Source organism: Amblyraja radiata, chromosome 5 (genome assembly GCF_010909765.2).
Source record: "Amblyraja radiata isolate CabotCenter1 chromosome 5, sAmbRad1.1.pri, whole genome shotgun sequence".
NCBI classification, from domain to species: Eukaryota; Metazoa; Chordata; class Chondrichthyes; order Rajiformes; family Rajidae; genus Amblyraja; species Amblyraja radiata.
Genome location: NC_045960.1, coordinates 4410863 through 4436569, shown reverse-complemented (window position 1 = coordinate 4436569; position 25707 = coordinate 4410863). Strand labels below are relative to the sequence as shown.

Genomic DNA, 25707 nt, shown 5'->3' with positions numbered 1-25707 from the left:
CCCAGCTTCAACTAACGTCCTCCAGCAGCTCGTTCCATACACCCACCACCCTTTGTGTAAAAAATATTATCGCTCAGGCTCGTATTAAATCTTTCCCCCTCATCTTAAACGGGTCTTCTGGTTCTTGATTGTCAAACCCTGGGCAAGAGGCTCAGTGCGTGTACCTGATCTATTCCCCTCATGATTTTATACACCTCTATAAGATCCTCCTCCTCTCCAAGGAATAGAGTCCTTGCCTCAACCTCTCCCCATAGCTCAGACCCTCAAGTCCTGGCAACATCTCGTAAATCTTCTCTGGGCCCTATTTGGAAGAGTGACGCCCTCTTGAACTGGGCCCAAAGCACAGCAAAGCTTGGTTCAGAACAAGGTGATCAGTGGTACTTGTAGTTGGCTACCGGTGAAGGCTAACACCATTTGCCTTCAAGGTTTCCAGCTCAGTTTATTGTCACATGCACCAATTAAGGTACAGTGAAATTCGATTTACCATGCAGCCACGCTAAACAAACAAGCACCAAGATACACAACTACATGGAAGTCAACATAAACATCCACCACAGCGGATTCCCCACATTCCCCACTGTGATGGAAGGAAATAAAGACCAAGCTTCTTCCTCTTTATTCTCCCGCAGTCGGGGCAGTCGAACCATCCATAGTCGGGGTGATCGAAGCTTCCACAGGAGCTTAGACCATTCCATCGAAAGAATTCCACAGATTCACCACCCTCTGACTAAAGAAATTCCTCCTCATCTCCATTCTAAAGGAACATCCTTTAATTCTGAGTCTATGACCTCTGGTCCTCGAAACATCCTCTCCACATCCACTTTCACTATTCTGCACGTTTCAATGAGGGGACCCCTCATCCTTCTAAACTCCAGCGAGTACAGGCCCAGTGCCGACAAACACTCATCATATGTTAACCCACTAATTCCTGGGATCATTCATGTAAACCTCCTCTGGACCCTCTCCAGAGCCAGCACATCCTTCCTCAGATATGGTGCCCAAAATTGCTCACAATATTCCAAATGTGGCCTGACCAGCGCCTTATAGAGCCTCAACATTACATCCCTGTTTTTGTATTGAAGACGTCTTGAAATAAAAGTTAGTTTGTACACAGTTGGGTTTATTTTGCTCTGAACTTTGTGATAGCATTCTGTTACATATTGTACATGTAAGCAGCCAGCTATCTGATCTTTACATTCTTATTTTACTGCAGGTGAATTTGGATCTGTAATGGAGGGACATCTTAAACAGGCGGATGGCAGCAGTCATAAAGTTGCTGTCAAGACTATGAAGTGTAAGGCTACTGATGTAATTAGTCAGACTGGTATTGGAACTAGTGTTGTGCTTCATTTATTCATTTGTTTGGTTTATCATATATGATGCACGTAATGTGTTCATCGGCCTGTTAAGCTGCTGCAAATAGCTGGGCGGCACGGTGGCACAATGGTAGAGTTGCTGCCTTGCATCGCTTTCAGCGTAGCAGACCCGGGTTCGATCCCGACTACGGGTGCTGTCTGTACGGAATTTGTATGTTTTCCCGGTGACTGTGTGGGTTTTTACCGAGATCTTCAGGTTTCCTTCCACACTCCAAAAACGTACTTGTTTGTAGGTTAATTGGCTTGGCATAAATGTAAATTGTCCCTAGTGTGTGTAGGATAGTGTTAATGTGCCTGGATCACTGGGTGGTGCGGACCACGATGGGCCGAAGGGCCTGTTTCTGCACTGTATCTCTAAACTGAACCAAAATATGACAATTAAGCACTCCTGACTAATTATCTGCATTGATTTACAATGTCTGTGACACTGACGTATTCAAGTTACTTAGCAGTTGAAAAATGAAATCCGTTTAAGATGGCTAAGTGACTGGTAAATTAGTTTAGTTTAGTTTAGTTTATTGTCACGTGTACCTCGGTAGGTTCCAGTCAGCGGAAAGACAATACATAATCATGCCGTCCACAGTGTACTGATACAGGGTACAGGGAATAAGGTTTAGTGCAAGAAAAAGGATTGTGTAAGAAACAATTAAAGATGGTCCAAGGGGCTCCAATGAGGTAGATGGTAGGTCAGGACCGCTCTTTATTCATGAGAGGAATAGAACAGTCTTTTAAAGCCCTGTCCCACGGAACGAGTTCATTCCAAGAGTTCTCCCGAGTTTGCCCTGAATCGAACTCGGAGATTTACGGTAATGGCCGCTCGTCGGTACTCGGGGCTCTCGTGGACATTTTTCAACATGTTGAAAAATCTTCACGAGTCTTCCCGTGCTTACCTGCCATTAACGAGTCTTCCCGAGTACCTGCCGTTAGCGTTACGAGCCGCTAAGAGACGTCCCCGAGCTCCGACGTACCCGCTACGTTCATTCTCCGTGCTTACCACGAGTTTGATTTTTTTAAAACTCGGGAGAGCTTTTGGAATGAACTCGTACCGTGGGACAGGGCTAATACCCAGAATAAAGGGAATCAAGATCCAGAGGACATAGGTTTAAGGTGAGAGTGGGGAGTGGGGATTTAATCGGAACCTGAGGGGCACAAGAGTGGTAGGTATACGGAACGAGCTGCCGGAGTTTAGTTGAGTTTAGCTTATTGTCACGTGTGCTGTGGGAAGTTTTTGTTGCGTGCTAACCAGTCAGCGGAAAGACAATGCATGATTACAATTGAGCCATTTACAGTGTATAATATGTAAGGCAATATTATAGTACATAATATGGCAATAATTTTTATAGTATGGGAATTTGTTGCTTCAGATGATGAATTTAGATGGTGTGGTTTAGGGTGGGGTGTCTGGTAGATGGGCAAGTTGGCTGTGGCTTGGGGTAGATGGGCAAGTTGGCTGTGGTTTGAGGCGGGTGGCCAGTTGGCTGAAGGTTCTGCACAATGATGGAATGAAGGAGACAGACAGATCTATGATTTGCCGGAAGAGAAAGAACACCATCTATACCTTTATATCTCCCGGTGGCCCAGCACTTCAACTCCCCCTCCCATTCCCAATCTGACCTTTCTGTCCTGGGCCTCCTCCATTGTCAGAGTGAGGCCCAGCGCAAATTGGAGGAACAGCACCTCATGTTTCGCTTGGGTAGTTTATTTCTCGTTGACTTCTCTAACTTCAGATAGTCATTGCTTTCGCTCTCTATCGTCTTCCCCTTCCCAGTTCTCCCACCAGTCTTACTGTCTCCGGCTACATTCTATCTTTGCCCCGCCCCCTCCTCTGACATCAGTCTGAAGAAGGGCCTCGACCCGAAACGTTGCCTATTTCCTTCACTCCATAGATGCCGCCTCACCCGCTGAGTTTCTCCAGCATTTTTGTCTAACTTCAATGGAAGGGAGGTTGGTTTGTGTGATGGTCCAGGCTGCATCTACAATTCTCTGCAATTTCTTGCGCTTGGATGGAGCTGTTCCCAAACCAAGCTGTGATGCATCCTGATAAAATGCTTTGTAAGGAGCATCTGTAGAAGTTGGTGAGAGTTGTAGGGGACTTGCCTAAATTCCTAATTCTTCTAAAGAAGTAGAGGCGGTGGTGTGCTTTCTTGGTGGTTGGTTCAATATAGGTTGTCCAGGAAAAGCTGTTGGTGATATTGACTCCTATTACTCAGTTTACTTCCTCAAATGATGTTGAAATGCAATGATTGCTGCTTTGCAGGTTCCTGTAACTCTGTGCATGGTGAGCGCCTAAATACAGCAAGTTTGTGGACCATACAGTGTGAAAACAGGACCTTCGGCCCAACTTACCCACACCAACCAACATGCCCAATCTACACTAGTCCCACCTGCCCGCGTTTGGCCCATATCCCTCCAAACCTGTCCTATCCATGTACCTGTCCAAATGTTTTTTAAACGTTATGATAGTACTTTCCTCAACTACCTCCCCTGGCAGCTCGTTCCATACACCCACCTATGTAAAAAAAATGTTGCCCCTCAGGTTCCTATTAAATCTTTTCCTCCTCACCTTAAACCTGCGTCCTCTGGTCCTCGATTCCCCGACTCTGTGATGTTATCTGAGATGCTATGAACACTTCATAATGGTGAATAGTTATTAAGCAGTTGCGGTTTCATGTACAAACGGGACGCTATTACCCGAGATATAACAACCCGAGATATATAAAAGAAAGCGAATGGTATGTTAGCATTCATAGCAAAAGGATTTGAGTATAAGAGCAGGGAGGTTCTACTGCAGTTGTACAAGGTCTTGGTGAGACCACACCTGGAGTATTGTGTACAGTTCTGGTCTCCTAATCTGAGGAAAGACATTCTTGCCATAGAGGGAGTACAGAGAAGGTTCACCAGACTGATTCCTGGGATGGCAGGACTTTCATATGAAGAAAGACTGGATAGACTCGGCTTGTACTCACTAGAATTTAGAAGATTGAGGGGGGATCATATAGAAACTTACAAAATTCTTAAGGGATTGGATAGGCTTAGATGCAGGAAGATTGTTCCCAATGTTGGGGAAGTCCAGAACAAGGGGTCACAGTTTAAGGATAAGGGGGAAGTCTTTTAGGACCGAGATGAGAAAAACATTTTTCACACAGAGAGTGGTGAATCTGTGGAATTCTCTGCCACAGAAGGTAGTTGAGGCCAGTTCATTGGCTATATTTAAGAGGGAGTTAGATGTGGCCCTTGTGGCTAAAGGGATCAGGGGGTATGGAGAGAAGGCAGGTACAGGATACTGAGTTGGATGATCAGCCATGATCATATTGAATGGCGGTGCAGGCTCGAAGGGCCGAATGGCCTACTCCTGCACCTATTTTCTATGTTTCTAACTCAACTGAGAGACAGACATTTTATTGTTCTCATCGTTGAAGCCAGGCCAAGTAGTTTATTGCTCCAGCAGTGACATAGAGATTCTACGAAGAGTTGCAAGAAAATACATTAATGTTAGTTGTAGAGGACAGCTTGTTCATTTTAGTTTTGCTGGATGGGAAATTTAGCAGGGGCATTTTTATGAAATGTTCTTCATTGTATAATCTGAAAATGTAAAATCAAGTTATCCTTGATATTTGGGTGTAAAAGTATCTTTTTGTTTTGTTCCAGTGGATGACTTCTCACTGAGGGAAATTGAAGAATTCTTGAGTGAAGCAGCCTGCATGAAAGATTTTGATCATCCAAATGTCATTAAACTACTAGGTACTATATATATACATATATATATGTTTAATGTACATAGGTGTGTGATCTTCACCTGACGTAGGTAATGCATGTGATGTCCTAACAAAATGCAGCACGGTGGTACAACGGGAGAGTTGCTGCCTCACCGCGCCAGAGACCCGGGTTCGATCCTGACCACGGGTGCTGTCTGTACGGTGTTTGCATGTTCTCCCTGTGACCTGCGTGGGTTTTCTCCGGGATCTCCGGTTTCCTCCCCCATTCCAAAGACGTACACATTTGTAGGCTAATTGGCTTTGGTAAAATTGTAAAATTGTCCCCAGTGTGTGTAGGATACGGCTCATATACGGGGTGATCGCTTGTCGGCGTGGACTCGTGGGCTGAAGGGCCTGTTTCCGTGCTGTATCTCTAAACTAAACTGAAAACTAAGCCACAGTGCCCTCCATAATGTTTGGGACAAAGCCCCATCATTTATTTATTTGCCTCTCTACTCCACAATTTGAGATTTGTAATAGAAAAATATAATCACATGTGGTTAAAGTGCACATTGTCAGATTTTAATAAAGGTCATCTTTATACATTTTGGTTTCACCATGTAGAAATTACAGCTGTGTTTATACATAGTCCCCCCATTTCAGGCTACCATAATGTTTGGGACACAGCAATGTCATGTAAATGAAAGTATTTGGCCTCTCGTGCCTGCCCTGTCATTATGTGGGAACACAGCTATTTTTAAACTCCAAGCACCACCTTCCTATGCAGCTCCATTCAATAATAACTGGTAATATGTCCATCTCCATCCAGCCACGCTCACTCACTGTGTCGTGATGTTCTTGAGCACTCTTGTCAAGGCTGCACCTTGGAGCTTTACAGCACTGTTTCAACAGCTGCTTGAATGGAGGAAACGCCCTGAGCAGATCTCAGACTGATGCTAGGAATATATCCTAGACTGTAGAGACACTGCGCGCAAATGTGCCCTTCGGCCCATCGAGTCTGCGCCGATCAGCCATCACCCCTATATCCACCGCCATCCTACACACTAGGGACAATTTACAATCTACAGGAGCCAATTAGCCGATAAGCCCGCATGTCTTTGGAGTGAGGGGGGAAACGGAGCTCCCGGAGACAACCATGCAACCACCGGAGGCACCTCATTGAAAGGCAGCATGGTGGCACTGCTGGTAGAGCCTCTGGCTAACAACACCAGAGACCCCGAGTTCAATCCCGACCTCGGGTGCTGTTTGTATGGAGTTTGCACGTTCTCCCTGTGACCGTGGGGGTTTTCCCCGGATGCTCCGGTTTGCTCCCACATCCCAAAGGCGTGCGGGTTTGCAGGTTGACGCATATTGCTGGAGTAACTCAGCGGGACAGGCAGCGTCTCTGGACAGATGGAATGGGTGATGTTTCGGGTCGAGACCCTTCTTCAGAAACGTCACCCATTCCTTCTCTCCAGAGATACTGCCTGTCCCGCTGAGTTATGCCCCTGTCCCACGTAGGAAACCTGAACGGAAACCTCTGGAGGTGTGTGTGTGTGTGTGTAGGTTAATTGCTTCATTTGTCGGGAGTGTTTGCAAAAGTGGGATAGTATAGAGGTAGTATGAACGGGTGATGGATTACCAGCATGGACTCAGTGGGCCGAAGGGACTGTGCTGCATCTTTCAATCTTAAGGAATTGAGCTGGTGGTAGGTGGTGTGTAAACGGCCTGTCCCACTTAGGCTATTTTTTAGGTGATTTTTTAGGCGACGAGTCTGTCGCCACATGGTTGCCGGGGTGTCACCTGTATGGTCGTGAGTCGTCTCCTTAGTCGCCCAAACAGTCGTAGCGTCTTTCTGGTCGCCGCTGGATTTTCAACGTGTTGAAACATTTTCGGCGACAGTGGGATTGACGCCAATGAGCGTAGCTCGACTTCTCCTGACGTAGGTGCTGTCGTAGGTTGTCGCCAGGTTAACGTAGTTGTCGCCAGGTTAACGTAGGTTGTCCTAAGGTGATGTAGGTTGTCCCCAGGTGACATAGGTTGTCGCTGGTGCTGACTTCAGTTTTTTTAATGTTGTTAAAGTAATGATCCTATTTCAAATTTTATCTCGAAGGGGGGGTTCCAGTCGCCGTTTTCTCAGCGACCTGCTATGACTATGACAGTCGCCTAAAAATAGCCTAAGGCCTATAAGGCATCAACAAGTGTCTGATTTTTCTTTAGGTGTGTGTTTGGAGCTGGGCTCCAGGCAGCAGATGGCAAAGCCCATGGTCATCCTTCCCTTCATGAAATATGGCGACTTACACAGTTTCCTGCTGCGCACCAGGCTGGAAACAAACGAGGAGGTAAGTGGACATCTTGACAGAATCATGCGCTGGTTTACAAACCCCATTTCCCTTCAGTTCCTCCCTCCCACTAGATCCTCGGTCCACTGGCATTTTTGGGAGATTGTTTGTGTCTTCCTTAAGGGCCTGTCCCACTGTACGAGCTCATTCAAGAGCTCTCCCGAGTTAAAAAAAAAATCAAACTCGTGGTAAGCACATAGAATGTACGTAGCGGGTACGTCGGAGCTTGGGGACGTCTCTTAGCGGCTCGTAACGCTAACGGCAGGTACTCGGGAAACACGGTAAGCTCGGGAAGACTTGTGAAGATTTTTCAACATGAAAAATGTCCACGAGAGCCCTGAGTACCTACGAGCGGCCATTACCGTAAATCTCCGAGGGGAAACTCGGGAGAACTCTTGAATTAGCTCGTACAGTGGGACAGGGCCATTAGTGAAGGAAGGATTAGTTCCCACCTACACAGTCTGTCACCACTTGCAGGTGGGAGGAGGTCAAGCGAGGGGAATAGTTGTGGGCATTGACATCTGAGCATGAGTTGGTACCAATGGAATTGGAGGTAAAGAGGTGGGACTTGTACCTTAAAACCAATTACTGCTGTAACCAGGAACTGCAGATGCTGGTTTTTACTAAACAAAGACACAAAGTGCTGGAGTAACTCAGCGGGTCAGGCAGCACCTATGGAGGACATGGATAGGTGGTGTTACGGGTCGGGACCCTTCTTCAGAATGATTGCAGGGGGGTGGGGGCCACGGGAAAGAAAGCTGGAAGAAAGGAGCGGCCAGTGATCAGTGAACACAGGTGAGGGAGGTTTACAATGGGCAGATTGTTGGACAAAGACTAGAGATCCCTTTAGGGCAGCAAGGTGGGCCAGTGGTAGAGTCGTTGCCCTACAGCGCCAGAGAGCCGGGTTCCATCCTGACTACGGGTGCTGTCTGTATGGAGTTTGCACGTTCTCCCTGTGACTGCGTGGGTCTTGTCCGGGTGCTCCGGTTTCTTCCCAACCTCCAGAGATGTTGGGGTTTGTAGGTTAATTGGGTTTGGTAGAAATTGTAAATTGTCCCCAGTATGTGGGATAGTGCTAGTGTACAGGGTGATCACTGGTAGGCACAGAGCAGTGGGCCGAAGGGCCTGTATCCGCGCTGTGTGGCTAAACTAAACTCAAACTAGGTGTGGACATGAATGGGTTGAAGAGTTGCGAATTGTGCAGCTATGGGAAGGATGCAGAGCGTGGGGGAATAAACCTGTTGCTGATTCTTATTCAAGCGTGTGTTTCTCTCTTGCTTGTTTCCCAGTTCATTCCACTGCAGACTTTGCTGAAGTTCATGGTGGATATCTCCAGTGGCATGGAATACCTGAGCAACAGAAGCTTCCTACACCGGGATCTTGCGGCCCGGAATTGCATGTGAGTATTGTAGGAACCCCCTCATGTTCAATTGGTCTCCCACGGAGACACAAAATGCTGGAGTAACTCGGTGGGACAGGCAGCATCTCTGGAGAGAAGGAATGGGTGACGTTTCAGGTCGAGATGAAGAAGGGTCTCAACCCCGAAACGTCACCCATTCCTCTCCAAAGATGCTGCCTGTCCCACCGAGTTACTCCAACACTTTGTGTCTATCCTCGGTGTGAACCAGCATTTGCAGTTCCTTCCTACACATCACCTCCCCCACTGTGGTTCCGAGATCTGGCCATGCAGAATGCACTTCCCACCTTTCTTCCATTCATTAATTCTTTCAGTCCTTTTTAAAAGTAAAGCCAATTTCTAAAAGGCAATTTCGGAAATTCGAGTAGGCCATTCGGCCCTTCGAGCCAGCACCGCCATTCAATGTGATCATGGCTGATCATCCACAATCAGTACCCCGTTCCTGCCTTCTCCCCATATCCCCTGACTCCGCTATTTTTAAGAGCCCTATCTACCTCTCGAAAGTATCCAGAGAATCTGCCTCCACCGCCCTCTGAGGCAGAGAATTCCACAGGCTAACTAATGTATCTGTACACTGTGGATGGCTCGATGGTAATCATGTATTATCTTTCCGCTGATTGGTTAAAGAGTTTGTTCCTGTGTTACTATCTCGTGGTATTTGGGAATTGTTGGTTGGTTCCTGCTCCTTTCCCATGGATCTTGTGCCCCGTGGAAGAGAGTTGACTGACCAGATGCTGTTCCCGTTTAACAGACGTATCTGCTGTGCTTCCCCAGGTTACAGATGGATATGACGGTGTGTGTGGCTGACTTTGGCTTGTCCAAGAAAATCTACAGCGGGGACTATTACAGACAAGGCCGTATTGCCAAGATGCCAGTGAAATGGATCGCCCTCGAGAGCCTAGCCGATCGAGTTTTCACAGTCAAAAGCGACGTGGTATGTTTGCATATTCATCATGTTTGTTTATTCATCAGCAAGAACGAGGCCGTTCAGCCCTTCGAGGCTTTGCTGGCTGTGACAACAATCCCATCACTTCCCCATCCCCACATTTCCTTGTCACCTATTCCATGTAAAATTTCCTGTCACTTTATTTCTTCCGATTGGAGAGGAGGAGGAATTTCTTTAGTCAGAGGGTGGTGAATCTGTGGAATTCTTTGCCACAGAAGGCTGTAGAGGCTGTCAATGGATATTTTTAAGGCAGAGATAGATAGTACGGGTGTCAGAGGTTATGGGGAGAAGGCAGGCGAATGGGGTTAGGAGAGAGATAGATCAGCCATGATTTTAAATGGCTGATGGGCTGAATGGCCTAATTCTGCTCCTATGTCATGTCAATAGACAATAGGTGCAGGAGTAGGCCATTCGGCCCTTCGAGCCAGCACCGCCATTCACTGTGATCATGGCTGATCATCCACAATCAGTGCCTCGTTCCTGCCTTCTCCCCACATCCCCTGACTCCGCTATCTAATTAAGGTAGCAGCCCAGATGTTTTTGCAATGTGGGAGGGAGGGAGGTGCACCCGAAGTTGTTGTACTTTAGAGATAAAGCGTGGAAACAGGCTTTGTGGCCGTCCGAGTCTGCTCCGACCACCACTATGTGTTCAGGTGTAATGATTATTCTCCCCTCCAGCGGGAGACAACGTGCAAGATGCAATGGAACCGACAACCCTTGTGCATTTGGGCTCTGCAGGGAAGTGGATAGTCATGCAGTTGTTGAGAGTTGAATGAATAAAACCCCTGTCTCACGGTGCGAGTTGACACACGAGGTACCCCGAGTTAAAACTCGTGGTAATCACGTACGATGAACGTAGTTGTAACGTCGGAACTCGTGGACGCAACTTAGCGACTCGTGGCGCTAATGGTAGATACCCGTGAAACTTGTTAACTCTTGGAAAAATTCAAACATGTTTAAAGTTTTCCACGAGTAAAATGGACTTCTGAAGTTAAAAATTGAAACATTTAAACTCGTTGGAAGAACGTAGTGGCCCGTTCGTTTACCTTAGTGTCTCGTGAGTCTACCGTGGACACTCTTTAACTCGGTGGGCAAGCAGCATCTCTGGAGAGAAGGAATGGGTGACGGGATGACATTTCCAAAATTCTACTGTGTCTTTGTGTAACTGTAGCACTCTCTCTCCCCTACACACATACACAGATAGAGGTACACACTGCCCGTTGTGTTTGTGTGTCTGCCTCTGTCTCTCTCTCTCTCACACACACAGTTAAAGGCACTCCACGCTGCCTGTGTGAGTGTGTGTGTCTCTCTCACTCTCTCTCTCTCTGTCCCACCCTCCACACCCACACACAGATAGTCAGTCAGTCAGAGGAACTCCACACTGTGTGTGTGTGTGCTGTGTGTGTGTGTGTGTGTGTGTTTGTGTGGGTGTGGGTGTGTGTGTGTGTGTGTGTTTGTGTAGGTGTGTATGTGTGTGTGTGTTGGGTTGTGTGTGTGTGTGTTTGGGGCCTGTGTGTGTGTGTGTGTGTGTGTGTGTGTGTGTGTGTGTGTGTGTGTTTGTGTGTGTGTGTGTGTGTGTGTGTGTGTGTGTGTGTGTGTGTGTGTGTGGTGTGTGTGTTGTTTGTGTGTGTGTGTGTGTGTGTGTGTGTGTGTGTGTGTGTGTGTGTGTGTGTGTGTGTGTGTGTGTGTGTGTGTGTGTGTGTGTGTGTGTGTGTGCGCGCCTCTGTCTCCCTATCACAGTCAGAGTGAGGTACTCCCCCCGCAGTCTCTCCACGGCCACTACACGAGCAGGGTGCATCTGCCACCCTCAGGCTGCCCAGGCAGTCATACACAACTCCGGTGGTGGGCTCCATGCAGACTCCATCCCAGTTGATTGTCGCTCCCTTCAGTTTCCCAGGGGGTCGGGACGGGACTGGAGTTGGGAGGGAAAGGTGGCGGGGGGGTGGGGGGGGGGAGTGACTTAATACGGGAGACAAGCGTGTTGACTGTGTGAGCAGACACCAAGTTAAATTCATCTCCTTTGCCTACATGTCATCCGTATCTCTCCACTCCCTGCATATTCATGTCCAACCTAAAAAGCCTCTTAAATGCTGCTGTCATTTCATCTGTCTACAAAGAGTTGCTTATTAACCATATAACAATTACAGCACGGAAACAGGCCATCTCGGCCCTACAAGTCCGCGCCGAACAACTTTTTTCCCTTAGTCCCACCTGCCTGCACTCATACCATAACCCTCCATTCCCTTCTCATCCATATGCCTATCCAATTTATTTTTAAATGATACCAACGAACCTGCCTCCACCACTTCCACTGGAAGCTCATTCCACACCGCTACCACTCTCTGAGTAAAGAAGTTCCCCCTCATGTTACCCCTAAACTTCTGTCCCTTAATTCTGAAGTCATGTCCTCTTGTTTGAATCTTCCCTATTCTCAAAGGGAAAAGCTTGTCCACATCAACTCTGTCTGTCCCTCTCATCATTTTTAAAGACCTCTATCAAGTCCCCCCTTAACCTTCTGCGCTCCAGAGAATAAAGACCTAACTTATTCAACCTTTCTCTGTAACTTAGTTGTTGAAACCCAGGCAACATTCTAGTAAATCTCCTCTGTACTCTCTCTATTTTGTTGACATCCTTCCTATAATTGGGCGACCAAAATTGTACACCATACTCCAGATTTGGTCTCACCAATGCCTTGTACAATTTTAACATTACATCCCAGCTTCTATACTCAATGCTCTGATTTATAAAGGCTAGCATACCAAAAGCTTTCTTTACCACCCTATCTATATGAGATTCCACCTTCAAGGAACTATGCACGGTTATTCCCAGATCCCTCTGTTCAACTGTATTCTTCAATTCCCTACCATTTACCATGTACGTCCTGCCAAGGTGTAGCACCTCACATTTATCAGCATTAAACTCCATCTGCCATCTTTCAGCCCATTCTTCCAAATGGCCTAAATCACTCTGTAGACTTTGGAAATCCTCTTCATTATCCACAACACCCCCTATCTTGGTATCATCTGCATACTTACTAATCCAATTTACCACCCCTTCATCCAGATCATTGATGTACATGACAAACAACAAAGGACCCAACACAGATCCCTGAGGCACCCCACTAGTCACCTGCCTCCAACCCGACAAACAACCATCCACCATTACCCTCTGGCTTCTCCCATTCAGCCACTGTTGAATCCATCTTGCTACTCCTGCATTTATACCCAACAGTTGAACCTTCTTAACCAACCTCCCACGAGGAACCTTGTCAAAGGCCTTACTAAAGTCCATATAGGCAACATCCACTGCTTTACCCTCGTCAATTTCCCTAGTAACCTCTTCAAAAAATTCAAGAAGATTAGTCAAACATGACCTTCCAGGCACAAATCCATGCTGACTGTTCCTAATCAGACCCTGTTTATCCAAATGCTTATATATATTATCTCTAAGTATCTTTTCCATTAATTTGCCCACCACTGAAGTCAAACTAACAGGCCTATAATTGCTAGGTTTACTCTTAGAATCCTTTTTAAACAATGGAACAACATGCGCAGTACGCCAATCCTCGGGGACTATTCCCGGTTCTAATGACATTTGAAATATTTCTGTCATAGCCCTGGCTATTTCTACACTAACTTCCCTCAATGTCCTAGGGAATATCCTGTCAGGACCTGGAGACTTATCCACTTTTATATTTTTCAAAAGTGTCAGTACTTCTTTTACTTTGAAACTCATAGTATCCATAGCTACTCTACTAGTTTCCCTTACCTCACATAATTCAATATCCTTCTCCTTGGTGAATACCGAAGAAAATACATTGTTCAATATCTCCCCCATCTCTTTTGGCTCTGCAGAGAGCTGTCCACTCTGACTCTCTAATGGACCAACTTTATCCCTCGTTATCCTTTTACTATTAATATAGCTGTAGAAACCCTTTGGATTTACTTTCACCTTACTTGCCAAAGCAACCTCATATCTTCTTTTAGCTTTTCTAATTTCTTTCTTAAGATTCTTTTTACATTCCTTATACTCCTCAAGCACCTCATTTACTCCCTGCTGCCTATAATATTGTAGATCTCCCTCTTTTTCCGAACAAGATGTCCAATTTCCCTTGAAAACCAGGGCTCTTTCCAATTTTTACTGTTTCCTTTCAACCGAACAGGAACATAAAGATTCTGTACTCTTAAAATTTCCCCTTTAAATGTCCTCCATTTCTCTTCTACATCCTTCCCATAAAACAAAATGTCCCAGTTCACTCCTTTTAAATCATTTCGCATCTCATCAAAGTTAGCCTTTCTCCAATCAAAAATCTCAACCCTAGGTCCAGTTCTGACCTTCTCCATAATTATATTGAAACTAATGGTATTGTGATCACTGGACCCGAAGTGCTCCCCAACGCATACCTCCGCCACCTGTCCCGTCTCATTTCCTAACAGGAGGTCCAACACTGCCCCTCCTCTAGTAGGTACCTCTATGTATTGCTGCAAAAAACTATCCTGCACACATTTTACAAACTCCAAACCATCCAGCCCATTTACCGAATGTGTTTCCCAGTCTATGTGTGGAAAGTTGAAATCTCCCACAATCACTACCTTGTGCTTACTACTAATATCTGCTATCCTTACATATTTGCTCTTCCAATTCTCGCTCCCCATTTGGCGGTCTATAATACACCCCTATAAGTGTTGCTACCTCTTTCCCACTTCTCAGTTCCACCCAAATAGCCTCCCTAGACGAGCCCTCTAATCTATCCTGCCAAAGCACTGCTGTAATATCTTCCCTGACTAGCAATGCAACACCTCCACCTCTTGCCCCTCCAATTCTATCACACCTGAAGCAACGAAATCCTGGAATATTTAGTTTCCAATCACAGCCCTCCTGCAACCATGTTTCACTGATCGCCACAACATCATACTTCCAGGTGTCTATCCAGACTCTAAGCCCATCCACCTTTCTTACAATGCTCCTAGCATTAAAATATGCACATTTAAGAAACCCCCCCTCTTTTATTCTCTGTTTATTTCCTTTTTTTTCTTTCTCCTCTTGTGTCCGAGTGCTTCCCTTTTCTGCTTCCTGCCTCCCATTCTGTTTACTAGCTTTCTCTATTTGAGTCCCTCGCCCCAACCATTCTAGTTTAAAGTCTCCCCAGTAACCTTTGCAAATTTCCCCGCCAGGATATTGGTCCCCCTCGGGTTCAAGTGCAACCCATCCTTTCTGTACAGGTCCCACCTTCCCCAAAAGAAGTCCAAATGATCCAGAAACTTGAATCCCTGCCCTCTGCACCCGTCTTTCAGCCACGCATTTATCCTCCACCTCGCTCCATTCCTACTCTCACTGTCGCGTGGCACAGGCAGTAATCCTGAGATTGTTACCTTTTTGGTCCTTTTCCTTAACTCTCCTCCCAACTCCCTAAATCCTCCCTTCAGGACCTCTTCCCTTTTTTTACCTATGTCATTGGTACCTCTATGTACCACGACCTCAGGCTCCTATTAAAACAGACCTTCATTCATGGTTGGCTCAAGAGTAACTCGGTAGAGGAACTTGGAACATCGCAGAAATGACAAGTAAACGGCAAACTTGTCATACCCGTGGGAACTCGGTTAAACTCTTGACCATACACTTGGGATCTCGTACACAACTGCGAGTCTTTCACTCGGGGTACCTCGTGGGTCAGCTCGCATCGTGAGACAGGGCTATAAGTGAAGTTATTCTCACATGTACCTGGGTACAGTGTAATGTTCTGTCTTGCTTACAACCTAGGCTGCACACAAGTGTCGCCACGTGTTGGTGATGACAAAGTTACAAACAGAACAGTCCTGTCTACTGCCTGCCTGTGGACGTGGCAACAGCTCCCACCCCACCACCCACACAGATCCCTCTTTGTTCTCGGCGGCCCTCATCCACCAGGTCCACCATTGGTTTTGTGGGCTCACCCACATCGCTGCCAGTCCCTCCCTGGAGCTGGGCCTACCGGATGGGTCCTCCCACTTGTGCGAGTCAGGCCCTCTTGCCGGCACGCCTAACACAGACCATACCCGAGATTAGCGGCACGGTGGCGCAGCGGTAGAGTCACTGCCTTACAGCGAATACAGCGCCGGAGACCCGGGTTCCATCCCGACGACGGTGCTGTCTGTACGGAGTTTGCACGTTCTCCCTGCGTGGGTTTTCTCCTAGATCTTTAGTTTCCTCCCAAACTCCAAAGACGTGCAGGTTTGTAAGTTAATTGGCTTGGTGTAAGTGTAAATTGTCCCTAGTGTGTGTACGATACTATTAGTGTGTGGACTCGGTCGGCCAAAGGGCCTGTTTCTCTAAACTAAAAACGAAACTAAAGATGCGGATTTGAACACAGGCCTCTCGAGCTGTGAGACAACAGACTACACACTCGCCTGCACAGTGGCGCAGCGGTAGAGTTGCTGCCTCACTGCGCCAAAGACCCGGCTTTGAACCTGACCACGGGTGCTGTCTGTACGGAGTTTCCACTCTCCCTGTGACTGCTTGGTGCTCTGGTTTCCTCCCACTCTCCCAATGGTCCCTGGTGTGTAGGATATTGCTGGTGTCAGGGAGACAGTCAGACTGGCAGGAGAACTGGGAAGGGAGAGGGATGGAGAGAGAGAGGGAAAGCAAGGGTTACTTGAAGTTGGTGAAGTCAATGTTCATAGTAATGCCTGCACATTGCCCTCAATAACATACACCCTCGTGTTCGGGGATTAAACGCAACCAAAAGTCTAAAGACTTAGGCCGGTTCACCCTGATCTACTTTATTAGTTATAACTTCAAAACAATGTTGAACAAGTATGTCAAGTATGCTTATCCCTTGCGTAAATCCATGGTTCTATTTGTGCCCAATTATTTTAGAAGTCGCTACTTTCTTGCAGTACTTTCGCTGCCATTTAAACTGTTGCTTTTCGTTTCCTTTCGAATTCGCCTTTGGGCAATTTTTTCCGGCCCCTATTTTTCTTTCAGACTACGACAGCGAGCTTTGAATATTCTAGTTATTGACCTTGAGAAAACAATATGCACACTGCACGGTGCAAGGATTTGTAACGTTCTTGCAAGCCGAGGCAGGGTCAATGTGACCTTGTGTGTGTGGATGATGGGGGAGGGAGGGGTCTTGTGGGGAGATGTCGAGCTGACGTGTATTATTCAAATCAGTGGAATTATTCTGAGTGTTCTCTTCAGTGGAAGGTTGAGATTAAATGTTACAACAAAACAAGGTCAGATGTTTCAAAGGTTTTGAAAGGTCTTTTAGACAATAGACAATAGGTGCAGGAGTAGGCCATTCGGCCCTTCAAGCCAGCACCGCCATTCAATGTGATCATGGCTGATTATCCCCAATCAGTACCCCGTTCCTGCCTTCTCCCCATATCCCCTGACTCCGCTATGTTTAAGAGCCCTATTTAGCTCTCTCTTGAAAGCATCCAGAGAACCTGCCTCCACCGCCCTCTGAGGATTCCACAGACTCACAACGCTCTGTGTGAAAAAGTGTTTCCTCATCTCCGTTCTAAATGGCTTACCCCTTATTCTTAAACAGTGGCCCCTGGTTCTGGACTCTCCCAACATCGGGGCCATGTTTCCAGCCTCTAGCGAGTCCAAACCCGTAATAATCTTATAAGTTTTAATAAGATATCCTCTCATCCTGCTAAACTCCAGAGTGTACAAGCCCAGCTGCTCCATTCTATCAGCATATGACAGTCCCGCCATCCTGGGGATTAACCTTGTGAACCTACGCTGCACTCCCTCAATAGCAAGAATTTTATTGTCACATGTACCAATTAAGGTACAGTGATATGCAAATTGCCATACAGCCATATGGAAAAAATAAACAAGACACACAACTACATAAAAGTGAATATAAACATCCACCAAAGGTAGACAAAAATGCTGGAGAAACTCAGCGGGTGAGGCAGCATCTATCGAGCGAAGGACTAGGCGATGTTTCGGGTCGAGACCCTTCTTCAAACTGATGTCGGGGGTGGCTGGGGCGCGAAAAGGAAATAAGAGGCGGAGACAGTGAGCTGTGGGAAAGCTGGGAAGGGGGAGGGAAGGAGGGAGAAAGCAAGGACTGAAATTGGAGAAGTCAATGTTCATACCGCTGGGGTGTAAACTACCCAAGCCAAATATGAGGTGCTGCTCCTCCAATTTGCGGTGGTCCCACTCTGGCCATGGAGGAGGCCCAGGACAAAAGTCAGATTCGGAATGGGAGGGGGAGTTGAAGTGCTGAGCCACCGGGAGATCAGGTTGGTTATTGTGAACTGAGCGGAGGTGTTGGGCGAAGCGATCGCCAAGCCTACGCTTGGTCTCACCGATGTAGAGATGTTAGAGCCGCTGACTAACAGCGCCAGGGACTCGTGTTTGATCCTGACTACGGGGCTGTCTGCACAGAGTTTGCACGTTCTCCCTGTGACCACGTGGGTTTTCTCTGCGTGCTCTGGTTTCCTCCCACACTCCAAAGACGTACAAGTGTGTATGTTTTGGTGAAATTGTAAATTGTCTCCACTGCATAGAAGATTGCTTGTGTACGTGGTGATCACTAGATGGCGTGGAGCTGGTGAGCTGAAGGGCCTGTTTCCACGCTGCATCTCGAAAGTCTAAAGACTGTATTCTTTTCCTTTGGGTGATCCACAAGACATAGGAGCAGAATTAGGCCATTCGGCCCATCAAGTCTACTCCGCCATTCAATCATAGCTGATCTATCTCTCCCTCCTAACCCCATTCTTCTGCCTTCTCCCCATGACCCCTGACACCCGTACTAATTAAGAATCTATATATCTCCACTTTAAAAATACCCATTGACTTGGCCCCCACAGCCGTCTGTGGCAAATAATTCCACAGATTCACCACCCTCTGGCTGAAGAAATTCCTCCTCATCTCCATTCTAAAAGTTTGTCCTGTTATTCTGAGGCTGTGGCCTCTGGTCCTAGACTCTCCCACTAGTGGAAACATCAGCCGCTGTCAGTTGCCTCCCAATGTGCAGGTAAGTGGCAGAAGGTGCGAGCAGTTGAAGGGGTTGTGGGGAGTTCAAGGTGCGATTAGTGTCAATGTCTGATTGATAGTCAGTGACAAACATTTCTACCCTCCCCCCCTCCCGTTCCCACACCGACCTTTCTGTCCTGGGCCTCCTCCATTGTCAGAGTGAGGCCCAGCGCAAGTTGGAGGAGCAGCATCTCATATTCTGCTTGGTTAGTTTACACCCCAGCGGTATGAACATTGACTTCTCTAACTTCAAGTAACCCTTTCCCTCTCCCCCTCCATCCCTCCCTCACCCTAGTCGCCCTGCTAGTTTCAATGTGTGTATCCCTTCACTATCACCTCTCCCACAGCCAACAATGAACCATTGTGGGCTCCATCTTTCTTGGGTCATCGGTTCCCGGATCTGATTTATTCTGTACCTTTTCATATCTCTAGGTTCCCTCTCCCCTGACTCTCAGTCTGAAGAAGGGCCTGGACCCGAAACGTCACCTATTCCTTCTCTCCAGAGATGCTGCCTGTCCCGCTGAGTTGATTGATGCTCAGTGTGGACTTGATGGGCTGAAGGGCCTGTCTCCGTATTGTGCGACTCTGACATTTTGAAATGACCGTTCCGCAGCATGTGGAACTTGTTAATGAACAGCGCAAACCTTGCCTTTCATGGCTTTAAAGCAGTCCTTTTAATTTATGACCGGCTGGCTTTAACGTGAAGTTGTCTTCCTTTGAGCTGTGCCAGGCTCAGCTACAGTTCCAGTGCTTGCAATCATTCTGACCAGCCTTTGTCTATTGTAAAACACAACAGCTCACATTTCGGGCTGACAACGGACTGTAATTGAGCTGGACTGTTTCAAATGCAAACCTTAATATTATACGTCTGATAAGAAATAAGTAACTTGAAAGGAGAAACTGGATTTGCCTGGGTGTGAGTGCTTTATCAGGTTGCCTCATACAAAGAGACCACTATCTTAACTAGAGTTAAGATCATTGTGTAACAACAAAAGCTGGAGTAACTCCTGGGATCAGACAGCATCTCTGGAGAAAAGGAATAGGTAACGTTGTCTGTATACGTTCCCATCTAGCCCACAGCTAACAATGGCCTGTTTCTTTTATCATAGTTACTTGTTTGCATATCTTTCATTCATTTGTTCTACATCTCTCTACATCACCATCTGTATCTCTCCTTTCCCTTCCCCCTGAGTCTGAAGAAGGTAGAGTGCTAACATGGATAGAAAATAGGTTGGCAGACAGGAAACAAAGAGTAGGGATTAACGGGTCCCTTTCGGAATGGCAGGCAGTGACTAGTGGGGCACCACAAGGCTCGGTGCTGAGACCGCAGCTATTTACAATATACATCAATGATCTAGATGAAGGGATTAAGAGCAACATTAGCAAATTTGCAGATGACACAAAGCTGGGTGGCAGTGTGAACTGTGAGGAGGATGCTATGAGAATGCAGGGTGACTTGGACAGGTTGGGTGAGTGGGCAGATGCATGGCAGATGCAGTTTAATGTGGATAAATGTGAGGTTATCCACTTTGGTGGCAAAAACAGGAAGGCAGTTTATTATCTGAATGGTGTCAATTTAGGAAAAGGGGAAGTACAACGGGATCTGGGGTTCCTTGTACACCAGTCACTGAAAGTAAACCTGCAAGAAAGCTAATGGCATGTTGGCCTTCATAATGAGAGGATTTGAGTATAGGAGCAAAGAGGTCTTTCTGTAGTTGTACAGAGCCCTATTGAGACCACACCAGGAGTATTGTATTTGAGGAAGGACATTCTTGTTATTGAGGGAGTACAGCGTAGGTTCACGAGGTTAATTCCTGGGATGGCGGGACTGTCATATGATGAAAGAATGGAACGTCTGGGCTTGTATTCACTGGAATTTAGAAGGATGAGAGGGATTCTTATAGAAATATATAAATTATTAAGGGATTGGACAAGCTAGATACAGGAAACATGTTCCCTATGTTAGGGGAGTCCAGAAACAGGGGCCACTGTTGAAGAATAAGGGGTAGGCCATTTAGAACCTTTTCAGCCAGACAGTTGTGAATCTGTGGAATTCTCTGCCTCAGAAGGCAGTGGAGGCAGACTCACTGGATCCATTTAAAAGAGAGTTAGATGGAGCTCTTTGGGCTAGCGGAATCAAGGGATATGGGGAGAAGGCAGGAATGGGGTACTGATTGTGGGTGATCAGCCATGATCACATTGAATGGCGGTGCTGGCTCGAAGGGCCGAATGTCCTCCTACTGCACCGATTTTCTATGTAAACTAACTCAGCGGGTCAGACAGCATCTCTGGTGAAAAAGGATAGGTGACGTTTTGGGTCAGGACTATTCTTCAGACTTCAGAAGGGTCCCGCCCTGAAATCACCTATTCCTTCTCTCCATAGATGCTACCTGACCCGCTGAGTTACTCCAGCACTTTGTGTCTATCTTGGGTGATACACTGGTTAGTTATGGGTAGGAAAGAACTGCAGATGCTGGTTTAAGTCGAAGGTGGACACAAAATGCTGGAGCAATTCTCACAGAGAGTGGTGAGTCTGTGGAATTCTCTGCCTCAGAGGGCGGTGGAGGCACGTTCTCTGGATGCTTTCAAGAGAGAGCTAGATAGGGCTCTTAAAAACAGCGGATAATCAGGGGATATGGGCAGAAGGCATTGATTGGGGATGTTCAGCCATGATCACATTGAATGGTGAATGGTGCTGGCTCGAAGGGCCAAATGGCCTACTCCTGCACCTATTGTCTAATGTCTATTGTATCACAGCGGGACAGGCAGCATCTCTGGAGTGAAGGAATGGGCGATGTTTCGGGTTGAGACCCTTCTTCTGAAGATGGGTCCCGCCCTGAATCATCACCTATCTCCAGAGATGCTGCCTGTCCCCCTGAGATACTCCAGCTTTTTGTGGAGAATCTCACCTTCTGGTTAGTTATGGGAGTTGACTAGTGAGCTGTGAAGGCCTGGGCTTGTTTTTCCGCACATAGTTTGACGTGTGTATCCTGTTCTCACTGCTGGAGGGAGAGGCTGCTATTTTACAATGCAACCTTGCTCCAGTCCGGTTTCACCGACTGCCTCCTACAGTCGCTGCGGACTCTGAAAGAAGGTTCCACTAACGTTGCCGATTGCTTCAAGGCATCTGCCTTGAATTGTGCTGCCTTGAGCCCGATGCTTCCATCTGCACGGTGGCGCAGCGGTAGAGTTGCTGCCTTACAGCGCCAGAGACCCGGGTTCAAAGAAACATAGACAATAGGTGCACGAGTTGACTATCGGCCCTTCGAGCCAGCACCACCACTCAATATGATCATGGCTGATCATCCACAATTAATAGTACCCCGTTCCTGCTTTCTCCCCATATCCCTTGATTCCGTTAGCCCTGGGAGCTATCTCCAACTCTCTCGTGAAATCATCCCGAGAGCCGGCCTCCGAGGCAGAGAATTCCACAGACTCACCACTCTCTGTGAGAAAAAAGTGTTTCCTCATATCCGTTCTAAATGGCTTACTCCTAATTCTTAAACTGTGGCCCCTGGTTCTGGACTCCCCCAACATCGGGAACATGTTTCCTGCCTCTAGCGTGTCCAAACCCTTAACAATCTTATATGTTTCAATAAGATCTCCTCTCATCCTTCTAAACTCCAGAGTGTACAAGCCCAGTTAAACCCGTGTCCCCATTAATTTGGTAAATGTGTCCCTTGCATGAATCCATCACCACAGTTGGTGCTTTCAGCCAAGAGCATTGTTTGTGGTTGCCTGTGTTGCTGTGGAAGTTTGTCGAGCTGCCACGGCCTGCCATTTCACAGCTGCCTTTTGTGTGTTTGCAGTGGGCATTTGGAATCACAATGTGGGAGATTGTCACCCGGGGGATGACGCCTTACCCAGGGATCCAGAACCATGAAATCTATGAGTACCTGCAAGCAAATCACAGGTTGAAGCAGCCTTCAGATTGCCTGGATGAAGTGTGAGTACCGCTCACTGATATGTACGAAGGAACTAACTGCAGATGCTGGTTTACACCGAAGATAGATACAGAATGCTGGGGTAACTCAGCGGGACTGGCAGCATCTCTGGAGAGAAGGAATGGGCGACGTTTTGGGTCGGATCCCTCCCGTCTCCACTGTTCCTCCTCTTGGACTCCCCTGGACATGGTCATCTACCCTCTTAATAATAATAATAATAATAATAATAATGTCCAGTGCAAGATAAAGTCTGATTAAAGATAGACCCAGGGTCTCCAATGAGGTAGATGGGACGTCAGGACCGCTCTCTAGTTGGTGAGAAGACAGTTCAGTGCTTGCGCTGGTTTGATTGTATTGATATAGACCAGGGGTTCCCAACCTTTCTTGTCCTGTTTACCCCTGGCAACTTTACTAGCACATGACAATGTTATTTCACTTATTTATGAACAACTAATGATGATAATAATAATAGTACTATCTTTTATCGGCATTGCACAGAGGTACAAGGAGATCTGGTATGCAGCTTCCATCCGATGTCATAGCTTAACACACTGAAAATGTAGATACCCATAGAAACATGATTTATAAAAAAAATAACTAGTAGAACAGTCTAAAGTGCAAATGTGTCTGTGCCGGGTCGATGTGCGACATGACCATCCGAGGGAGACAGTTCATGGGGGGGGGCACTCAGCAGGGCTGGTTCAGAGCCGCTATAGCTCTGGGGATGAAGCTGTTCCTGAGTCTGGAGGTGCGAGAGTAGAAGTCCTTGTAATGTCTGCCGGAAGGTAGAAGTTCGAACAGTCCATTACAAGGATTCGAAGAGACTATTGCAATGGATACCGGTATACCAGAACCAAACAGTTAGTCAATGAGAAAAAATATGTACAAATCCAGAATCAACAAATTTACCCCCTGGGTCGGCGAAATCTACCCCATTCACCCCAGGTTGGGAACCCTTGATATAGGGAATTATCTGATGTAATTGGACAGCAGACAGACAATTGGTTCATTGTATCTCAGTAGGCGTGACAATATTAAATCAAAATTGCATGAATAATCTTCGTACACAGACTGGATAGATGAAAATTGCCGTAACTGCTGCATTTTTAGTTTCGTTTAATTTGGTTTAGAGATAGAACATGGAAGCAGGCCCTTCAGCCCACCGAGTCCGTGCTGACCAACAATCACCCCATGTACTAGTTCTATTCTACACACGAGGGACAATTTACAGAAGCCAATTTACCGACAAATCTGTACGTCTTTGTCGTGTGGGAGGAAAGCGGAGCACCAGGAGATAACCCACGTGGTCACGGGGAGAAGGTCCAAACTCCGTACAGAGAGCATCTGTAGTCAGGATTGAACCTGGGTGCCTGGAGCTGTGAGGCAGCCACCTTGACCGCTGTGCATGATTAAAAGCTTCTTGTCTTTCATTGCAGGTACGAGGTTATGTACTCGTGTTGGCGGCAGGACCCTGTGGACAGACCCAACTTCTCCGATCTGAAAGCCATCCTCTCTAACATCGTCGACGGTTTGCCCAGAGTTCAGGGCAAGGAGGACATCATTTATGTCAACACAGGGCTGGAGCCAGCCCAGAGGCTGATGATCCAGGACACCTTTGGCTTTTCCGATATAGACTTGAGTGACCCAACGGAGGTGGCGTCCTGCAGCCTGGCGTGCGGTGAAGCGACGGTCACCGTGGAGGTTCACCAGACCACAGAGCGGCACAATCGGTACGTTGCCTCCGAGCAGCTAGTGAACGTAGCCGACGTAGACACGCCTTTGTTGCCCCGTGCCCGCGATGGTGACGGGGACACGTTTCCACCAGCCAAACCCAACTCTGGCGACATTCCGTTTGCCGACGATTCTTCTGAAGACTCCGTGGTGTTGGTGTGAGGGAGAAGGATACCGCTCGTGTCGCTTGGCATCAAAGACAGCAGATGCTGGAAGCAGTCGGCTGCAGCAACTCCACGGGTCAGGCAGCAAAGTATGGAGTTAAGAGCAGAATGGAAATGGATGACTTTAGACGTGGCCACAATTTCAACATATGCCGAGCACAAATAAATGGTTGACGTTACCGGGGCCAAGATTAATATTCTATTGATTGTATATTGAATGTCAAGCCGAGGTAGGATTGTCACTTGAAGCTTTGATTGTTTCTTTTTGGACACTGCCGGACCCGACACAGACACAAACTGCTGGGACAACTCAATGGGCCGGGCAGCATCTGTGGAGGCGGAGACGGATGGTCAACGTCATGGGACTCCAGTAGTTCGTCCCGAATTCCTCCAGCCGCTCACTTTTTCTTTTCCGCTCACAAATTTAGTTGTAATAAATATTTGTCAGCGGACGGACCCAAGAGCTGCCAGACCAAGTATTTGTAACTATCTATTTTAATGGAAAGCACATCAGCGAATGGTACTGCTATTAATTCAAGTGTGTGCTTTTAATCAGTTGCCAGTTAGGCTGAGAACAATGGCTTCGACAATCCAGCGCTTGTATCTTGGCTTAATGATAAATCAGGGATCATTTTGAAGGTTTGTATTTTTATACGTGTTTGCTTGTCGTTCTGAGGATTTTTGGGGCATTAAAATGACTGATGGAATCCACAATCTGCCTGTCGGCTGCTTTTAACACGGACCTCTTACTAAGTATCAATCAGAATTTACAATTGGTCATATTTACATTTGGAGGGGTTACGAAGAGCAAAGTACAAGAGCAACACCTGGAGTATTGTGTGCAGTTTTGGTCCCTTAATTTGAGGAAGGACATTCTTACTATTGAGGGAGTGCAGTGTGGGTTTACCAGCTCCACACAGACAGCAGCCAAGGTGAGGATCTGTGGATATTTTTAAGGCAGAGACAGATAGATTTTTGATTAGTACGGGTGTCAGGGGTTATGGGGAGAAGGCTGGAGAATGGGCTTAGGAGGGAGAGATAAATCAGTCATGATTGAATGGCGGAGTAGACTTAATGGGCCGAATGGCCTAATACTGCTCCTATCACTTATGACCTTAT

The 25707-nt window shown here is 47.0% G+C and overlaps 1 protein-coding gene across 1 annotated transcript in view; it reads left to right on the top strand.

Annotated features, from left to right (window-relative positions):
* Nucleotides 1–25302, top strand: part of mertk (MER proto-oncogene, tyrosine kinase) — a 171480-nt gene extending 146178 nt beyond the window's left edge. Inside the window, exons 13-19 of the mRNA XM_033020527.1 lie at nt 1214–1294; nt 5025–5117; nt 7292–7413; nt 8703–8812; nt 9605–9764; nt 22559–22695; nt 24130–25302. Coding sequence (XP_032876418.1) covers nt 1214–1294; nt 5025–5117; nt 7292–7413; nt 8703–8812; nt 9605–9764; nt 22559–22695; nt 24130–24586 — 1160 coding nt within the window. The 3' untranslated portion in view covers nt 24587–25302. The remainder of the gene's footprint in view (nt 1–1213; nt 1295–5024; nt 5118–7291; nt 7414–8702; nt 8813–9604; nt 9765–22558; nt 22696–24129) is intronic.
* Nucleotides 25303–25707: the final 405 nt, after the last annotated feature.